At 36.7% G+C, this 17146-nt stretch overlaps 1 protein-coding gene across 5 annotated transcripts in view; it reads right to left on the reverse strand.

The window, feature by feature from the left end:
* The window catches only part of DPYD (dihydropyrimidine dehydrogenase), a 327299-nt gene that overhangs the window by 290152 nt on the left and 20001 nt on the right, over positions 1–17146 (reverse strand). For 3 of the 5 annotated variants that reach the window (XM_048943871.1, XM_048943873.1, XM_048943869.1), the window contains exon 2: positions 4677–4787. Coding sequence is in view for 2 of the 5 variants with exons in the window: in XM_048943869.1 (XP_048799826.1) it covers positions 4677–4787 (111 nt within the window). In the remaining 3 variants the exon portion in view is untranslated. Of the gene's footprint in view, positions 1–4676; positions 4788–4962; positions 5055–5252; positions 5346–17146 lie in introns of those variants that run through there. The other 2 variants (XM_048943870.1, XM_048943872.1) reach the window with 2 other exon arrangements.

Below are 17146 nucleotides of genomic sequence, written 5' to 3' on the forward strand. Positions count from 1 at the left end.
TATTTTACAATATGTGAGATTATTTTTTATTTATAAATATATACTCTTTCATCAATACAAGTCTAGAAATGGCCAAATTATTCATTGAGTATTTATTCATTAAGGCTCCTGGTTTTAGGCTTTGGTGAATCAGGCTTCATATCTTTTTGTAATTTGCACTATTTCTGCTTCCACCCATCAGTTATACGAGAACTGCTAACTCAATTATTCAGTGATATCTGATTGGGCACAAAAAAAAAAAAAAAAATCACATGACATTTTTCCACCTAATTGTAAGGCAATACTTAAGGGTAACAAATTGATCATAGCTGTGAGATAATCATTTATATCCGTGTTTTCCTATACAAGTACAGACATCTGTATAGCAAACAGTCCAAGTGAACTTTTTTGTACTTTAAATAAGGGTTTTTGTTTTCTTGTTTTTTGTTTTTTTTTTTAAACAGATTTTCGTATGCAACAGTGACAGCCGCTGAAATGCTGCCAAAATTAAAAGTAGTTTGAAATTTTACCCTGTAATCATTACTCTTTTAAGGGAGTAAACACATCCTCTGAAATTAAAGAGCAACATGATCTGTTGCATCTTACAGCTAAGCGCAGGTCTCAGCACAAACCAATCTGGTAGCTGCATTATAACATTGCACAGAAGACAAAGCAAAGAATTTGGCTCTCTTCGATGGCTAGAATGAACTACAGAACAATGAGAGAGTCTTGTCCCAAAGTGATGTCACTTAAAAAAAAAAAAAAAAAGCTGAGCTTAAAAGTTGTTTTGTTCAAGAAAGAAAAGTTCATGTTGCAAAATGTTGATCAGGCTTAGCAAATGTAAGGACAAAGAACAATGCTACTACTGCCAGAAAATCAATACTGTTACAGGCTATGGCAATTAGCTACAAACCAATTTAAACTCTATTTCCTTTGTCTCTTTTTAGTTGAAATACTTCCAACTCTTCCATCTGGAGGCAACTTCTACTATTATTTTTTAATGCAGAATCCAAAGAAATTCTGAATATATAGATAGAGTTGTATCATCTTCTACACTAAGTAGGTACCACAAGTTGTCTTTCTTTAAAAAAAAAAAAAATGCTGCAATACAACACCTTACTGAATTATCCATCAAGAAGTGAATTTACAGTATTTCTATAAAATTGTACAAAAGCCACAAATCTGCACATGTACACATACAAGCAGAATTCAGCCCCTAATGCTTAGAAACACTAATCACAAGCAAGGACTTCAGCATGGTGCTAGCTGCCATGCAAATGCGCACAGTAAGTGTCCTTCTAGCTCCTGAGTAGTCATCAAGCATAAAATGCTTACCAAAATTGAAGAACAGCAAGATGGCAACCATAAATAGAAACATAAATCTGATATCTAAAACAATCCTGAATTGCTGAGGAAAATCCTGAAATCAAAGTATCACCAGAATCAAGAACTCACAGCATCCACAATTCATTCCTTTGCTCAGGTTTTATCTATGAAATTGATGATCTATTGTGACCTAAATTTACCATCCTTTCCAAAGATCTACTGTCAGTATAGGCACCTCAGAACTTTTCTGCCTTGGATTTCCTCTGACAAAGTGATCTTTTTTCCCCAGCCACGCTCCTGAAATTTATGCCACCTTCCAGCATGACTCAGAAGATGCCAACAGAGCTAATGTTTAGGTTTGGCATTGCTACCAAGGGTGACCCATATACTCTGATCTAAAGCTGACAAAATTTCTGAGGTTGAATGATTGTGTATCTACAGCAATAAATCACTTTTACAACAAAATTTGGTTGCTAAACACACTAAATAAACAACAGCACTTATTGAAAGTGTAACTGAGCCATCCTTGAAGAGCGCTGATGAAAAACACTGACATTCAGTTTCCACTTCAGAACTCATTTAATGGGCAAAAGTGTCTCAGAGCAGACGAGGAGTTAAAATTTCACTCGTATAATTATTCTGAAGAAATATTTAAGTCTGCCATCTGGAAGTACATTAGACATTACCAAGTCACTATGTGCATGCCTCAGCAGATGCAGCTTTTGTTCAGAGTTTTGAGAGCTGTTAATTTAATTAGTTTTGTATTTTCATACTCCCACCTTCCCTCTAACAGTAATTCTGCTAAGACAGCATCAGCCACGTTTCAAAAGAACCCAAAGCTAAAAGACAAATGCAGATTTTAAGGAAATGCAAAGTAGCACACTTCCTTCTGTGGTCTTCCAGAAGAGCCTGACCTGTCCATTAAGAGGCACAATTGTTACTGCCAATGGTTTTTTAGACTATAACAAGAATTATGTTCTATATATCCTTTCCTACATTATAGTTTTCATACAAGGCCAGGAAAGCATTTGGTTGTCCTTGCCTACTAATCAGTAATGACCTGGAGAATGTAAAAGTGCCATTGCCCCACAGATCTGCATGCAGTAATGCAGAATTCCAAACCAAATTGCTTCTTATGAGGGCTGCTCTGAAAGTAATGCCCCGTTTTATGATGTTGGCCCACATCATAAGAGGGAGATGTTGGTAGAACAGCAGGAGTGGTTGAACCCTCCTACCGTTACTCCATTACATTTTGCTGCCCTGTGACAGATGGCAGAAAAGGAGTAGCCTCACAAAATGGTGTCTGACATGGAAGCGCATATGAAGCAGAGGTGTGTCCTTGAAGTCCTCTATGCAGTAACAGGTAGGTGTCCCACTAAGTGGCATGGTGGTGATGGATTTATGCTTGAACTAAACGATCTTAGTGGTCCTTTAGACCTTAATGGTTCTATGACATAAGAGTCATTGCTTTCAGAGCAATCTACATAGATTGTAAATCAATTAAGAAATACCATCATGCTATATTGGAGGACATTCAGAATTTCTTCTGAATCAAAATTCAGCCAAGACATACAAACTAGCTATGACCTCAAGATCCACGCTGTTTGCATGGCCCAATAATTTCAGGACTTAGGGCTTCAAGAACTTTGAAGACAGTGGGGTACACATAACTAGAAGTAGGAATGTGGGAAGATAGGGAGCTTCTAAAAAGCTAGGCACTTTCAATTACCAAAAAAAACTTAAAATATCCAGATTTTATGAACTGAAAGTACAGAGATCAAATGGAAAAGTCAGAGATAGTAACAAATTTGAAGGCTAAGAGCTTTAGAAAATGTGTGCACATTCATCAGAAAGATATATACGTGCACTATAACTGGAGCTTCAACCAACTATGTAATGAATAATTTCCATAGGAACAGCTGATGAGGTAACTGCAGAGGTGCCTGCTACCCCTACCGCATGGATACCTAAGCCTGTTATCAAAGTTTCTGAAAGCACAGGAGTTCACAAGCTCAGTATTGATTTCAGGCCACCTGAAAACATCAGTATGTAAACTGCAGCTGCCCAGGAGCTGCTTACTGAGCAGCTCAACTACCTGTACAACATCAAAACAGTTGTGGGCAATAACTGCACTGGACGTCCTAAAGAAATCATCCCTGTTCACAAACCCAATCTTTACATTATTGTTGTAACAACTGGGAAAAACCTAAACTAACAAATAAGAAAATAGGAAAGCTAGCTACAGTAACACAGATTCTTGTCATTTTACAAAGGTAGGAATCATGATTAATAGAGGATGGCTGGAATACTAAGGACATCCTAGGTTGCTTCTTCCTGCAAATATTTGTTGGAGTTCTTTATTTTGAGAAAATTCTGTTTAAAAAAAAAATTAGGTTCAAGTTGACCCAAATTAGCCGCAGAAGGTGTTTTGGTAACACTATTAAAACACATCACAATTCTGTACACATAAGGGAAACAGTTTAGAGATGCAGAAATAGTACTCTAGAAGTAGGACTTTACTCCTCTGAATTTAGAGGATTATCTAACAGAATCTGTAGGAATACCTTAAAAGCCCTACAGACCTTCTAATCAGCCAAGAGATCAAAGAGACAACCATGTCTGATTGGATTAGCCAAATATCACACTGAGACTAGGAAACTAAATACCTAGAAAGAAAAAGGTGATATTTAATGGCAGAAATTCTAAACACTATAGCCCTTTTATAATGCAAATAAATGTATTTCAATACCTATTTCCTGAAAAAATACAAAGTAAAAAATTTAGAAATTGAGAACTGTTTTAATACCAGTTTCATTTATTTATAAAATATATACATCTTCATGTATATATATGGCACGCGTATATATATTACACATACATATAAATGTGTATTGTTTCCATATTTCTGCACTGAATGAACAGTTATAACTCTCAGGAAAGAAAACCAACAGAAGTGCTACTCTTCCCAGAGTTACTCATGGGAAACAGAAACAAGAGGAGCAAGCAGGCAGCAGCCACGCAGAGTGGGAAGAAGGCAGCCAATGCTGGCAACCCAGAGCAAGCAGCCCTGCAGGGCTCAGGGAAGTGGTGAGCTGGATGCCATAATCACAGGTGTTCAAGGCTGATCTGACTCCAGAACAAGAGGAAAACAAGTTACTTCAAAAGATGTACCAGCCCCCCAAAAAAGAAAGATGTATGGCATGTACTGGTTCTGAAGAACCAGTAACAATTTATCTGCAGGAGCAGAACTAGAAGACAACTTTGGCTACAGAACACCACAGCAAATTCAAGTTTGAATTTCCCACACAACTGAGATTCCAGCCTCAATAATTTGTTGCATATTTCAGATGCAATAATAAATGTCTACTTACAGAACAACTTTTGTCAGAATTCCTTTTCCAATGCTTCTTGACTAGTTTCTTCGTTACAGTTGAATGAAGAGTTGCATGAGTCTGCGTTCGGGGGTTTAAAGCCAGGAGGTTCTGTAGAAAGAAAAGAGATAATACAAAAAAACAGATTTGAATTTCCAAAAATACATTTGAAGCTTCTTAAATCACACCAAGTATTTATTTACACTGCTACGTAAAACCAGAACAACAGTATTTTAGCATAACGTCATAGGAATCTGTTTAGATTTTCATTTTCCACAATGCTTACTTTCTGAACATTTAAAAGGCATTCCTGGGATATCTATAAAGCAGCATTACACCCAGCAGCCAGCCATCCCTATGATAAGTTTCCACTCCCCAATGTTTCTAACCTAGGCTACACGGAAACATGTGATCCTACTTCATTATAATGCTCCAAATAAAAAGTGTACAGCAAAGCAAAACATGTAAAAAGATTTTAAAGCACTCATGCTGTTTTTACACATTTTATCACAAGTGTGACCTCCAGCTTTTCCTACACAAGAACTTGCTTTTGCACATGGTGACCTGATAAGTTACCCTCATTACAAATCTTCCTTTCTTCAGTGTTTTCACTTGCAAGGACGCAAGTGCTGGAATACAGCAGTACTTTTAAGTGGCAGTTGTAGCCAGAAAACATGGGCAGACTGAACTTTGTAAAGTCTTTCATTAAAGAGTAACTGGAAAAATTAAGTCAGCCTTTTGGAATTCAAGCTTTTCTTCAGCTTAGGCAAATGACAGGTTTCTGTACAAAACTGACCTCGTATAATTCAAAGGGCAACTGTGAACAGTATGCAACTGACAGATCAAGAACCAGATCTAAGATAGGGAACCAAAACAGGCATACTCTTTGTTGTAACTTTTGAAATTGGTTTTTGTAAGATTTCCTTTAAAAAGATTCCACTTTAGCACTATACATCTAGGCTGCAGTGAATAAGGTGTACTCACTGTTGCTATGCATCAGAGACATGCAAGACTGACTTATAGAGCTAGAGACAGAAACTGACAAATGCAATAGGTTATGTATATCAGAATGCTTCCTGATTTTAAAAGTTCACTTGAGTACATCTGCTTGTGTGGGTGATAAAGATGAAAAAGCAACCCGCGTTGCATTTAGCACTGATGCTTATGTAGTTTGGGTTTTTAGGGGTTTTGGGTGTGTATTTTTTCTCCCTGTGTTCGGGTTGTTTTGTTGTTGCTGTTGCTTTTTAAGGCAAAGAGGTAGCATTCTAAGAAGGTGCTTACAGACGCAGCTCCATAATCCCAGCAGGATAGGTTCTGCTCCACCTCTGGGTGTTCCCCAGCTGAATATCTCAGGCAAGATGTGGCAACCAACTGCATTCAGTGGTGGTTTATGCTAATTTCTTTCATTCTTAATTAAAACAGAGCAGGGACATTCACATAAGGGATGTCACTTACAGCATCTCTGCTGCTACATTAATTTCTCAAGCTGATCAAACTCAGTTGTCAGAGCACATCTGACTCGCTGTTGATAGGCCAGTGAGTGCCCAAACCACCCCAACTGGACAGTAGCTCTTGAATCACGCATGCACTTGAGCAAAATCTTGCCTACTATCTTTTGTAATTGCTTAATGCAGTACTCTTGGCCATGAATATTATAATTATTTTAGCAAGCTCTGAAATGAATTGCAAATTTCTAGTAATAAACCGTAACAGATGTACTCCACTGGGTACAGCACCAGTTGGTTTAAAATGTGGAACAAATGGTGGGGCAAGCCAAGGACGGAAGAATCCCCATATGTTTGCTCCTGTTGGAATTCTGCAACAGGAGTATGGCTCCAAGTGCAACAGTTGCAGAAATCCAAAAGGACTGCACAGTCCAGTATGTTCCAGAATTAAATCTGAAATAAAATTGGCACACTATTAAGAACATACTAAATCACATATACAACATAAAAATTGCTTATATTCCCACTACTTAAATAATATACTGCCTAAATCTGGGATTGCTGACCTAGGTGACTATTTCAGCTAGAAGTCCCTGATGTTTAAAAATAACTCAGAAGTGAAGTTAACTGCTTGAATGGAAAAGTAATGCAAATGCTTTTGAGTCTTTTTAACTGTCAGAAAGGAAAATTAGTGAGGGTATTTTCTTCCTATTCATTTCAGTTCCCTAGTTGGCTTTCAGCAGCTTATGGCTAGTCAGACATTTAGTAAATTTAACAAATACATTCAGGTAAGTCAGCCAATAAGTGGAAAATTACTGAGAAGAAAGTCCTGGAGGGACTGTTGCAATAACACTTAATATATGCACCTAGCTAAACAAAAATAAATTGCATGTGCAAGAAAAGAAACCTGAGGCCCTGTTCTTTCAAATACACTGGCCATCAGAACAGGGCAAAAATCTAGAGGTAAGAAAAGGTAAGATTATCTGGACATCTGTGATCTTGCTTGTCCCACTCCCACACTTATTCTGCTAAAAAAAAAACTCTCTTGCCAGATGAGCTGTCATTTGATCTTTCCCGATGTTGTAAAGACAATATTCAAACTCCCAAACAGAGCTGGTGGATACATACTACATCCCTTTTTAGAGTACTGTGAAGAATAGCATCTTAAAGTGAGGTCCATTTGACTAGTCATTGAGTACCAATAAATTATATATTTACTTTTAGTGCAGGTGATTATACTTATAAAAATAAAAACAAAGTAGGCACAAATCCATTTTCATTAATAACTGCTAATCTGAGCATAAAGCAGCTGCATTTTCACAGAAATCTGTTTAGGTACTGTGTTGATGAAGAAAGAAACAGGGTTGTAAATACACAGAAATATGGCTCATATTGCATACATCCTCTTGGCAAAGCTGAATACTATGCATACTGGAGTTAAACTAGCAGCCTTGTACCACAATGACAGTTACTGGCACCACCAAAGCATTCTTCTATTATTTACACAGATGAGTTAGAATACTGCCTCTACAGATTCACTCAAAATCCAGTACAGTAAGGAATTTAATAATCATCCATGACAGTTTGCTCTTTCATGCCTTTTACAATACTAAGATAACCTAAAAATACTAAAGAATAGTTTCTTTTTCTGATATATTCCAATATTTTCTAATATATTCATTTCTAGAATGGAAGGTATTTGTTGTGAATAATGTAAACTAACTTAAGTTGCAAGTACCCTAAAGCACTATAAACTACTGATATCTAACGTACATGTGGCACGTTTAAGTCATAGCTACTGTCCTAAAATTTTGAGAAGTTAACAATAAATGGTTTATGTTGATCTGTGCCAACACTGCTTCTAAGAAAGAATAAACTTGCCATAAGCTATTCATTAGATGTTTATTGCTCAGTTTCTACTTTAAAGGCTATGATTAACAAGTCCACATGAAAAAAAATAGTTATCTAATCTTCACTATCATCTATTAAGGAAAAGGCTATAGAAGCTTTTAAAACAGCATGTTATACTTCAGTGAGTAATTTTTCAAGTCTTTGATTTAATATTACTCCAAAATAAGTGATTTCAAGGCAGTCACTTGGGATAGAAACACATTCTATTGTTGGGAGTCTTATTTCTGGTGCAGCATTTCCAGATAATTCAAGACAGATTTCACATTGTCCTGCAGTAATCCAGTGTTAATATAATTCTCTACACCAGATATTTATTTCATTAGAAAGTGTCATAGCCATCTTATTTCCATCTTATAAAGTCATCCTTTTAGTTGAAAATCTTAAGAAGCTATTGTAATTAAATTTGATCTTTAATTAAAAGCATATTCAGAAAAAAATAGAAAGTTTTAGAAGCACTATGCTTGTTTGTAATGTTTCAATGCCAAGTAGGGAAAGGTAGAAGGGGATCTGACCTCCAAAGATGATGATGTTCTAGCATGACATTAGGGAAAAAAAAAAAAAAAAGATTTGAGCAATATTTTCCTGCTTTCTTACTGAACTTCCTAACTGAAGGATGGGAAAAACAGTAAAAAGTAGAAAATGGTGAGAGAACAGGGAGGCCCAGTTTCTGTAGACATTTTCACAAGTAACAGGAAATGCACTCTTTAGCTTGAACTCCTGAGCTCTGAGTTCTGCCATGAACAAACACAGTGCACACACAAAGGCAGACTTTCTTCTGTATTGTCTTAAGATAAATTCCTGGAAAATTTTTCTTCTTGCTTCTGCTTTCAAACTGGATTGCAGTCTTTTATAGAATGATGCCACTTCTACTACCAAGGCATACATTTTCTTATAGCATTATATTGCACTGAGGCTAAATAGCCTTTGTTCCTGACAAGTTAACATATCAATGATAAGTGTGAAATACACAAGGCTCTTCCGTCTTCCAAAACCCACATCCTAAGATTGAAGTCTGTTTCATGGGCCAAATTCAGACAACAGTGTTAAGAAAGTACAACTTACATCATCAATGGGACCACAGTACCTTCAAGGCAGTCTTAGAGAAGTCCTACTCATCTAGCACAGTCTTCGTAAGATTTATGGAGTTTTAAAGCTTCTTTTTTTTTTTCCCCCCCCCACAAACTCACCTTTAAGTATTCCACATCTTTTTCAAATTAACAACCCTAGCAAGACATCCCAGTCACCTGGACCTTAGCTCTCACTTAAAACAGAAAGCCTGGTTAAAAATTGAACACTGAAGGTTACTCTCTGTCTCTGGAAGAACTACAGCTGACACCAATTAGTTACATCAGGAGTATTTATTCCTAAGTGACCCTCATTTTTGCAACTGGTAAATCAAAGGTAGAATAGGGACCAAAAAAGACCACTTCAGGCTCTGGCACAGGTCACAGCACTAAAACTGTATAGGTTTATTGATAAGACAATTATTTTCATGGCTTATGTCCACTTCCTCCAGCACACTGGGAAGTTTCTTATTAACAGCCCCTGCTGAGGCTCACCATAGATCAATGAGCATAAAGCCATAACAAAGTCACTGAAAATGCAACTGTTCATATACAAAACATGAGCATAAATCTGATCTCAAGCATTATTTGGTTCATTTTACCATAAAGTTCAGTTCTGCCCCTGCAATACACAGGTTGTATCTTATTTTACTCTAGTTGCTTTACTGAGCATCCTTAGCTAAACTGCTTTATATGAGGGATGCTCTGGAAGTAATGCCTCCTACTATGTTGGCCCAGAATGGCAGAGGTGGATGTTGGTGGTACGGTTATAGAGGTTGAACCTTCTCACCAATATTCCATTACATTGTTGCTGTATGACAGATGGCAGCAGAGGGACGAATCTGAAAATTTGCATAAAGTGCTGTGCACTGTCTTATGGGGTAGAAATGGGGCGGATTCTTGTCAACTTCCTGAAAACTGGACAAGCCATCAACTCTGACCACTATCTTGTGACAAGGACAAAGGCGAAAGCTCAAACTCCAAAGTCAGATGAAAGAAGACCACCTTTTTCTTGCAGTATGACAATGCCAGGTCCCATACCAGTTTGAAGACTGTGGAAGACACTGCTAATCTTGGCTGGACTGTCTGAAAGATGGACTGTATGGACAACATCTTCTTAGATAACAGCTGTGAGTGAAACAGTGGGTCATGTCTGTGCTGGTGCAGGCTTTTACAACCACAGCTTGCAGGCTCTTGTTTATCACTGGTGAAAGTGAATAGCTAATGGTAGTGACTGTGTTGAAAAATAGTATTTTATCACTGAGAATTTGCTCTATCAAACAGCTATATGTATCTGTTGTAGTTTTCATTAAAATAAATAGGAGGCATTACATTCAGAGCAGCCTATATGAATATATATCAATTAAAATTCAACATTGGGCTAGGCATGCTAGGGAATGCATGTGGAGAGCAATTTAACCCACCCCATTCCATTAATCTACCCAATTTCCTTAAAAAGAGTTGTAATCTTCCTCACAGCAAGTAACATTAAATGTATTGCAAGGTACATATGTTCACCAAGTGAGCATAATGAGAACATATTTATTTTTTCTAAGAGTAATGAGCATACTAAACAATTAATTTCAGAGCTATGCAAGTGTTGAACTACTGACAGAAGCAAGTAACTAGTGTCATTCTCCTGTTATTTTCTAGTACATGAAACTAATTTTATTAAGTGCTCATCAGTGAAAGACCAAATAACCTGAAGTAGAAGTATTTGTTTTCATGAGATTGAATGACCCAGAATAATGAGTGTTTAAGAATTCTGTCAGCTAACAAAAAGATGACTCTATCTACTAATACCTCATTTTGCATTGCTTAGTTTACTTTATCTTTCACATCTGCTAGGCCTTCAGGAAAGCTGCATGAAGCACTAACAGATGCAACACTTCAGCCATCATGCAAAGTCCCTAATGGCTGCAAGTAGAAATTCCACCACCAAAATGAGCAAGGAAACATCCTAGTTCAAAAACAATTCAAAATATTAAAAGATAATCAAGATTAAAAAAAATAAATAGTCATGATATGTTTTCTAGAAGCCAATTCTACATCATTTTTTGTTATCTGAGGACATGGGGAAAGTTGGGAGTTTCTCTATCCTGCTATTATATAGTATCATAGAATGGTTTGAGTTGGAAGGGACCTTTAACATTAAGAGTAATATAATAGAGTGCCTCAAACAAATATTTGTGTCAAATTTGTATTATTTTTAATGGAAGTCTTGATCCAATGAGAAAAACATTATAATCTACTTAATATATAGATAATATACAGCTTAGACATTTGGATGACTTCTTGAGATATTTCAAAAAAGAACAATGTGCTTTCACATTAGTCAGGCCTGATTTAATTGTGAGATGACGATGTCAAATAAGGTCAGACAAAATGGAAAACTACGACAAACAACATGGGAATATCATGGTCAACCTTCAGACATCCCTAAACCTAGAATCAAAAATTATCCCAGACAGCAAGGAGTTTGAGAGAAACCCCCCAGAATTTTTTTCTGTGCATTACTGGATACATTTCTGTTAAGACAAATGGCTGCACGTATGGACAAAGGCACACAATGGCTGTGATCCCATTTATATTATAAAGTATCACAGTGTGGCAAGATACAATCCTCTCTATAAACCAGGATAAACTCCTCAGGTAAAATTTTCCATGGCCAATGATTTATATTACCATTCTATCTTCAAATAGGAGTCCTCAGCATCCAAAGAGTTAGAAGAGGGGTTCCCTTCCTGGATGGACAAACAGCTTCTGACCATGTTTCATGCCAGCAAAGCAGACACGCTGCAGGCAGATGAAGCGAGGCTGAGGAGGGGCCAGGGTCAGGCACTGAGCCCTGCAGCACACTGGGCAGGGCAGTCAGGCCATACCTGGGACAGCATCCCACTTTGAATCGCAGCACTTATTTCTTCTCTGAGCCTCATGAGTTCAGAGACTCAAAAAAGATCAAGAACTTGATGTCAGCGCATTATCTTATGGTAAGCATGTTCTAACAACGCACTGGTCACTGGCTTAACTTAGCCATTAGATGCCACATTTTCCTCTTTACATTTCCAAGCAGTTTTACATTTGCCCATATGACAGACTGCTTTTATATCAGAACTAACTCATTCCTGGCACCTTCCTTTCCTCACACAGCCTGTGGTCTGTAGTTTTACTTTATAGCAATAACATCAGAGCATGCAGTCATCTTTGAGGTGCAGTCCTAGATCCAGTGTCAGTTACGTAGAAAGCAGCATTACCATTTTTACCACTAGATTTCACCCAAATGCACATTATGTAAATACTGCCTCTTAAATTGAGTAGTTCTAGAACTCACTTTTGATGGTGATTTAATCAGTGAAGACTTATTTTGGCATATACCTATGTTAACAAAACATTGAATACCTCCGGAACTTCGTTATACAAGCAAACTTCATGCTTCAGCAATTAACAAAGAAGAAATACACACAACCACATGCACAGTCTGCCTAATTTTGCAGATACGTTAATTTTGACATTAAGAACTTGATTTCTCCACCTCAGCGCTGTATTTATGCTAGGTACTACTGTAAAATATAAGAGGTTTATTAAAATGGGAAACATAAGCATTACTTGCTTCCCATAGATAACAAACATTGTTCTCTATTAGCAGAGCTCTGGGTGGTAAATTACTCCTTTAGAAGCTCAGCATGCGCTTGCCTTGACATAACTCATCTCTGCAGAAGTGCCTTGACCCTCACAAAGAAAACTGAAGTGAATACTCACCCTCTGTGCTTGAAGTTAAGTATCCAGGTAGTATCCCAGCATTCAGTGAATTATTCATATATTCAACACATTAAAAGCCATGCAGATTGAAGGGGGCTCAATGTTATAGCACCGCAATCCAAAGTCCTCAGACCTGAGGTCACTCCAGAGCACCCTGCTCTGTGATAAGGCCTCACTTTCACATCATAAACAATACACCATATCAGAAGCTATTTGTGTTACCACATCAAATTCAGAGAAGGCATAGCTGGGCACAGTTTTCAGAGGTTTAAAAGTTTTTAGTTTTTCAGGTTTAAGTTTTAGTGCAGTTGTCCTTCTAAGCCTACATTTAACCTTTTAATACATTTTATCTCATGAACTGTATAATCTTTAATCATCCAACTGATTGAATAAGTGCAAAAAAAAAAAAAAAAAAAAAAAAAAAGCACATCAACTCATCATCACAGCCAACTCCGGCTCCTTCACTGCTATTTCTTTCAAAGCAAGCACAGGCATACTCCCCACAACCTGGTACCTTCTTCATCTTCCTGATAAAAAAATATCTTCCCTCTTTATATTTTTTCTGAAGCTTTAAGTTTATTTCAAAGGTCTAAAAAGTTTTTTTTGCTTCCTCACTATATTTATCTATGTCTCAATCACTAGCACACTGAATTATGCAATTGCTGTTTTATTCAAGGACTACTAAATAACATTTATAACTGCTCACTCATACAGGGAGTCATTTTAAGTCCATAAGATCATCATACACATACATTTACATTCTACTTTCACTTTCCTGCAAGATGACAAAACAACTGATAGAGAAGACAAGCTCGATTGCCTTTGTAAATAGCTTTAGTGCCAAAACCAAAAATAAGCCATTGTATCCCAACAATTGAACCCCTCAGATTAAACCTTCACTCAACTGCAATTACAGGTGTTTGTTTGCTTAACCAGAGAGACCAAACTCACATTGCAGACATGTCAGTTAATGAAAAGTGAATGCTCTGCTGACTTTTGATCATAGGAGAGAAATTAGCATTAAAGTTATTATTGCTTTAAATTTAATCATTGGCAAAAATAGCAGAACTAATTTCAGCTGAGAGAAGTAATGTTCTGAAAACTTTGTTAAAGGCGATTTTCAAAGTCCAATAAGTGAACTTGAAATGCAAGGATGATGGTGACAATACATATGCGAAAGAACTAGTATATTCACTGCTTGATGCATGTGTGAAGGGCTTTTATACTTATACCAGTGTGCCAAGCATATCTATGTTGACTTTCTAAATCTGTTGCAACACTAAGAAGCAGCAAACGAGAAAATTTCAGTGGCAACTGTTTAATGCAAAGGTAAAATACCAAACTGATGCTTTCAGCTTCACTACTGTAGTTTCACTACTGATTTCCTAGTAATCTTGTGCATACAAAAGAGTATTTGGCCAAAAAGGAAATGCTAAGCCTGTAGAAACAAAGTCAAAACATGAAGAGTTTGATAATTGTTTACAAGGATTGATACCTGAGGCTACAAATTAAAATATTTTTCACTTACAGACTTTCAATAACAACACAGTTTTCAAGGAATAAAAACTGGCATCCAATGCAAGTAAGGCAGGAGGACACTGTGGCCAATTTTTCCTTTTTTATATCTGTTTTCCTATGCAGAGCTACAGATTATTCCTACAGTCACCTTTAAGCAAAGAAATCCCATATGACACTCCATAAATAAATAGGGTGCCACACGCATTTCAGATGACAACAAAAATGTATTGATAATGGGGAAAAAGAAAACAATTCCTTGGAGTTCTTCACTTGTATTCAACAATTTTGATTTTTTAAAGCTGACAGTAAACATTACTGAATATGTGGGCGAGAAGCAGTTGTGATACTCAAAAAAAAAAAAAAAAAAGAATAACCCGATTAAGGTGCTTAATCTTAAACTATGACAGCAAACATTTGGGTTCTGATCTACCCTACTTTGTCTCATTCTTATGGACAAAATTTTAAACATTTTAAGAAGAGCATTTGATGTTGTAGCATTATTTTTCAATCTTACTTAATAAGCCAAATTACATTTGTGTGATGAGACCTCTGAATGGGGAAGAATTATCACTTTTATAGTTTCTAAATTATAAATTTCTAAATTATAAAAACACAATCAGTTATCCTATAAATGTCCAGTAATGATTCTAAAGCTTTGAATTTCCAGTTCCTAAAAGGCAGACTTTAAGCACTGGATCTTCAGAAAAAAAAAATTCCTCTCTTTTTAACAAGACAAAACCCTCTCCCCTGGACTACCCTAGACTATAACATACCCCAAAGCTTCATTCATTCATTTAGAATGGAAACATCTCAGAACCCTTGTCTCAGATCACCATCATTTTCTTCGTAGTTTGGTAAGAGCAACAGCACATACTGAAGAGTAACAGAAACAGCTGCAGCATAAGCAACAATACTTAGTAGACTAGGAATTACATGAATGAAAAGTACCCAGGTAACCATTAGATAGATACTTTAGGTAATTTCCTGCTCTTCTTTATCTGACAGAACCTCCTCCCCAGTGCCAAGGTTTGAAAGCAGGCACACGACAGCTTCATTTGAGAGTGAATAATTCACAGTTCTGAAAACTTTTTCTTATCATACCCTACCAACAGAGGAGTTGGCCCTTCAGTCAGTAGTATCAGTTACCTCTGCCACATCCAAATGCTAGCATTTACTCAGCCTGGAGATTTTCTAAGCAGATAGTATTTGTTTTTTTTCCTGCTCTGCTGTACTCGTTCCTGCATTTTAATCACCAGTGTTCTAGACCAACTTCTGCTGTGGTTATCTCATTGGATTTTTTTCCCCTCCCAAAGCCTTTTGTTACTCTCACTTCCATCTGTTTAGAAGAGCTATGTACAAGCTTCATAAAACTGTTAGAATTTTGAATTTTTAATTGGAACCGAGGAAAAGGCATTGTCAAACATGGTGTTAAAACAGAAGCAGAATTCATAGGTCTGGGAATAATCTCTAATCACCCACCTCAAAACGTTCCCATCAGCATGCACACACGTAAGTGCGTGTCCAAACTCATACAAGAGGATGCTGCCCCTCAGAAAATTGCTGATATTGACAGGGATGGAGTTATTATACCCCTAAAACTGATGAATACATTTATCAAGGTTGAAATCAGATCCTATATTCACACGCAGTTATATTCCAGAATACTACACCACATGCAATACACAGATTCTCACACCAATTACTGAAAACATTCCTTGAGAGTTAATACAGGGCCCTAAAATGACATACCAAGAAAAATAAGATCAGCCAGTTTGAAATCTGTCAGCAGTAAATCAGTGGCAAATCTGGTACTCACTCCCATTCTTGCCCTGAGCAGTAAGTGATGGAGCGCTTCTTCAATGCTGATTTAGTTTATAATTAGGGTGTAGCCATTGCATTTAGGAAAATTCTATCTCAAAAACCTCATTTCTAACCTTAACATGTGACATAATACAAAGACTGCTGACACAAATAATTGACTGCTTCATTATAAATAAGAATACTAAGAATTTTTAATGCCTCATAAATCCATATCAACTCTATGCTATTGATTCCAGAAAAGTTCATTTCATTTTCACAGCAATATTCCATGATCCGAGTACTTTAAAAAAAATCACTTTTCTCAGTTTTAACTGTCATTGAAATATCCTTCATTTCAAAGATATCAAGAAATTATCACTATTCATTTTCAATACAAAGCCTCTTACATTTCAGCTGTCATTTTCAAAAAAATCATACTGAAAATAGTGTTTCTAAGCAGAGTTCAGTTGCAGCGTAATAAGTAATAATTTCATCAATTAGCAGTATTCAGCATCCACTGAGAGTTCTCTCACTATTATTTTATTCATAGAGTCCTTTGTGGAAGTAGCATACTAAAAAGATCCATTTATCCTTCAAGGTTTTTCATAAATGTGTCATACATCTTAGAAAACAATTGGTTATTATTCTCACTCAATCTAAATAACTATAATAACTTCCAGGTGTAAAACCTCTTTTTATACCTCCAATCTTCTTTAATCACATTATGGGTCTACATTTTTAATAGCCTATTCTAACACTTCTCCCTACTTTTACACACGCATTCTGGAGTTGTGCATAGATGCTAGACATGCCTGGATGGGAGGGGAGCTGTCTTATTGTTAAGAGCAGAATAGAAAGGGGTTTTGTACAATGCCCTTCAGAATCAAGGCAAAAACAGGCATTTTATAATGAGCTAGATGGTAGCATAGATGTTAACGATGCAAAGGCTGTAAAGGAAAATGCTGCAATTGTT

The sequence above is a fragment of the Lagopus muta genome, chromosome 5, assembly GCF_023343835.1.
Source record: "Lagopus muta isolate bLagMut1 chromosome 5, bLagMut1 primary, whole genome shotgun sequence".
Classification (NCBI taxonomy): Eukaryota; Metazoa; Chordata; class Aves; order Galliformes; family Phasianidae; genus Lagopus; species Lagopus muta.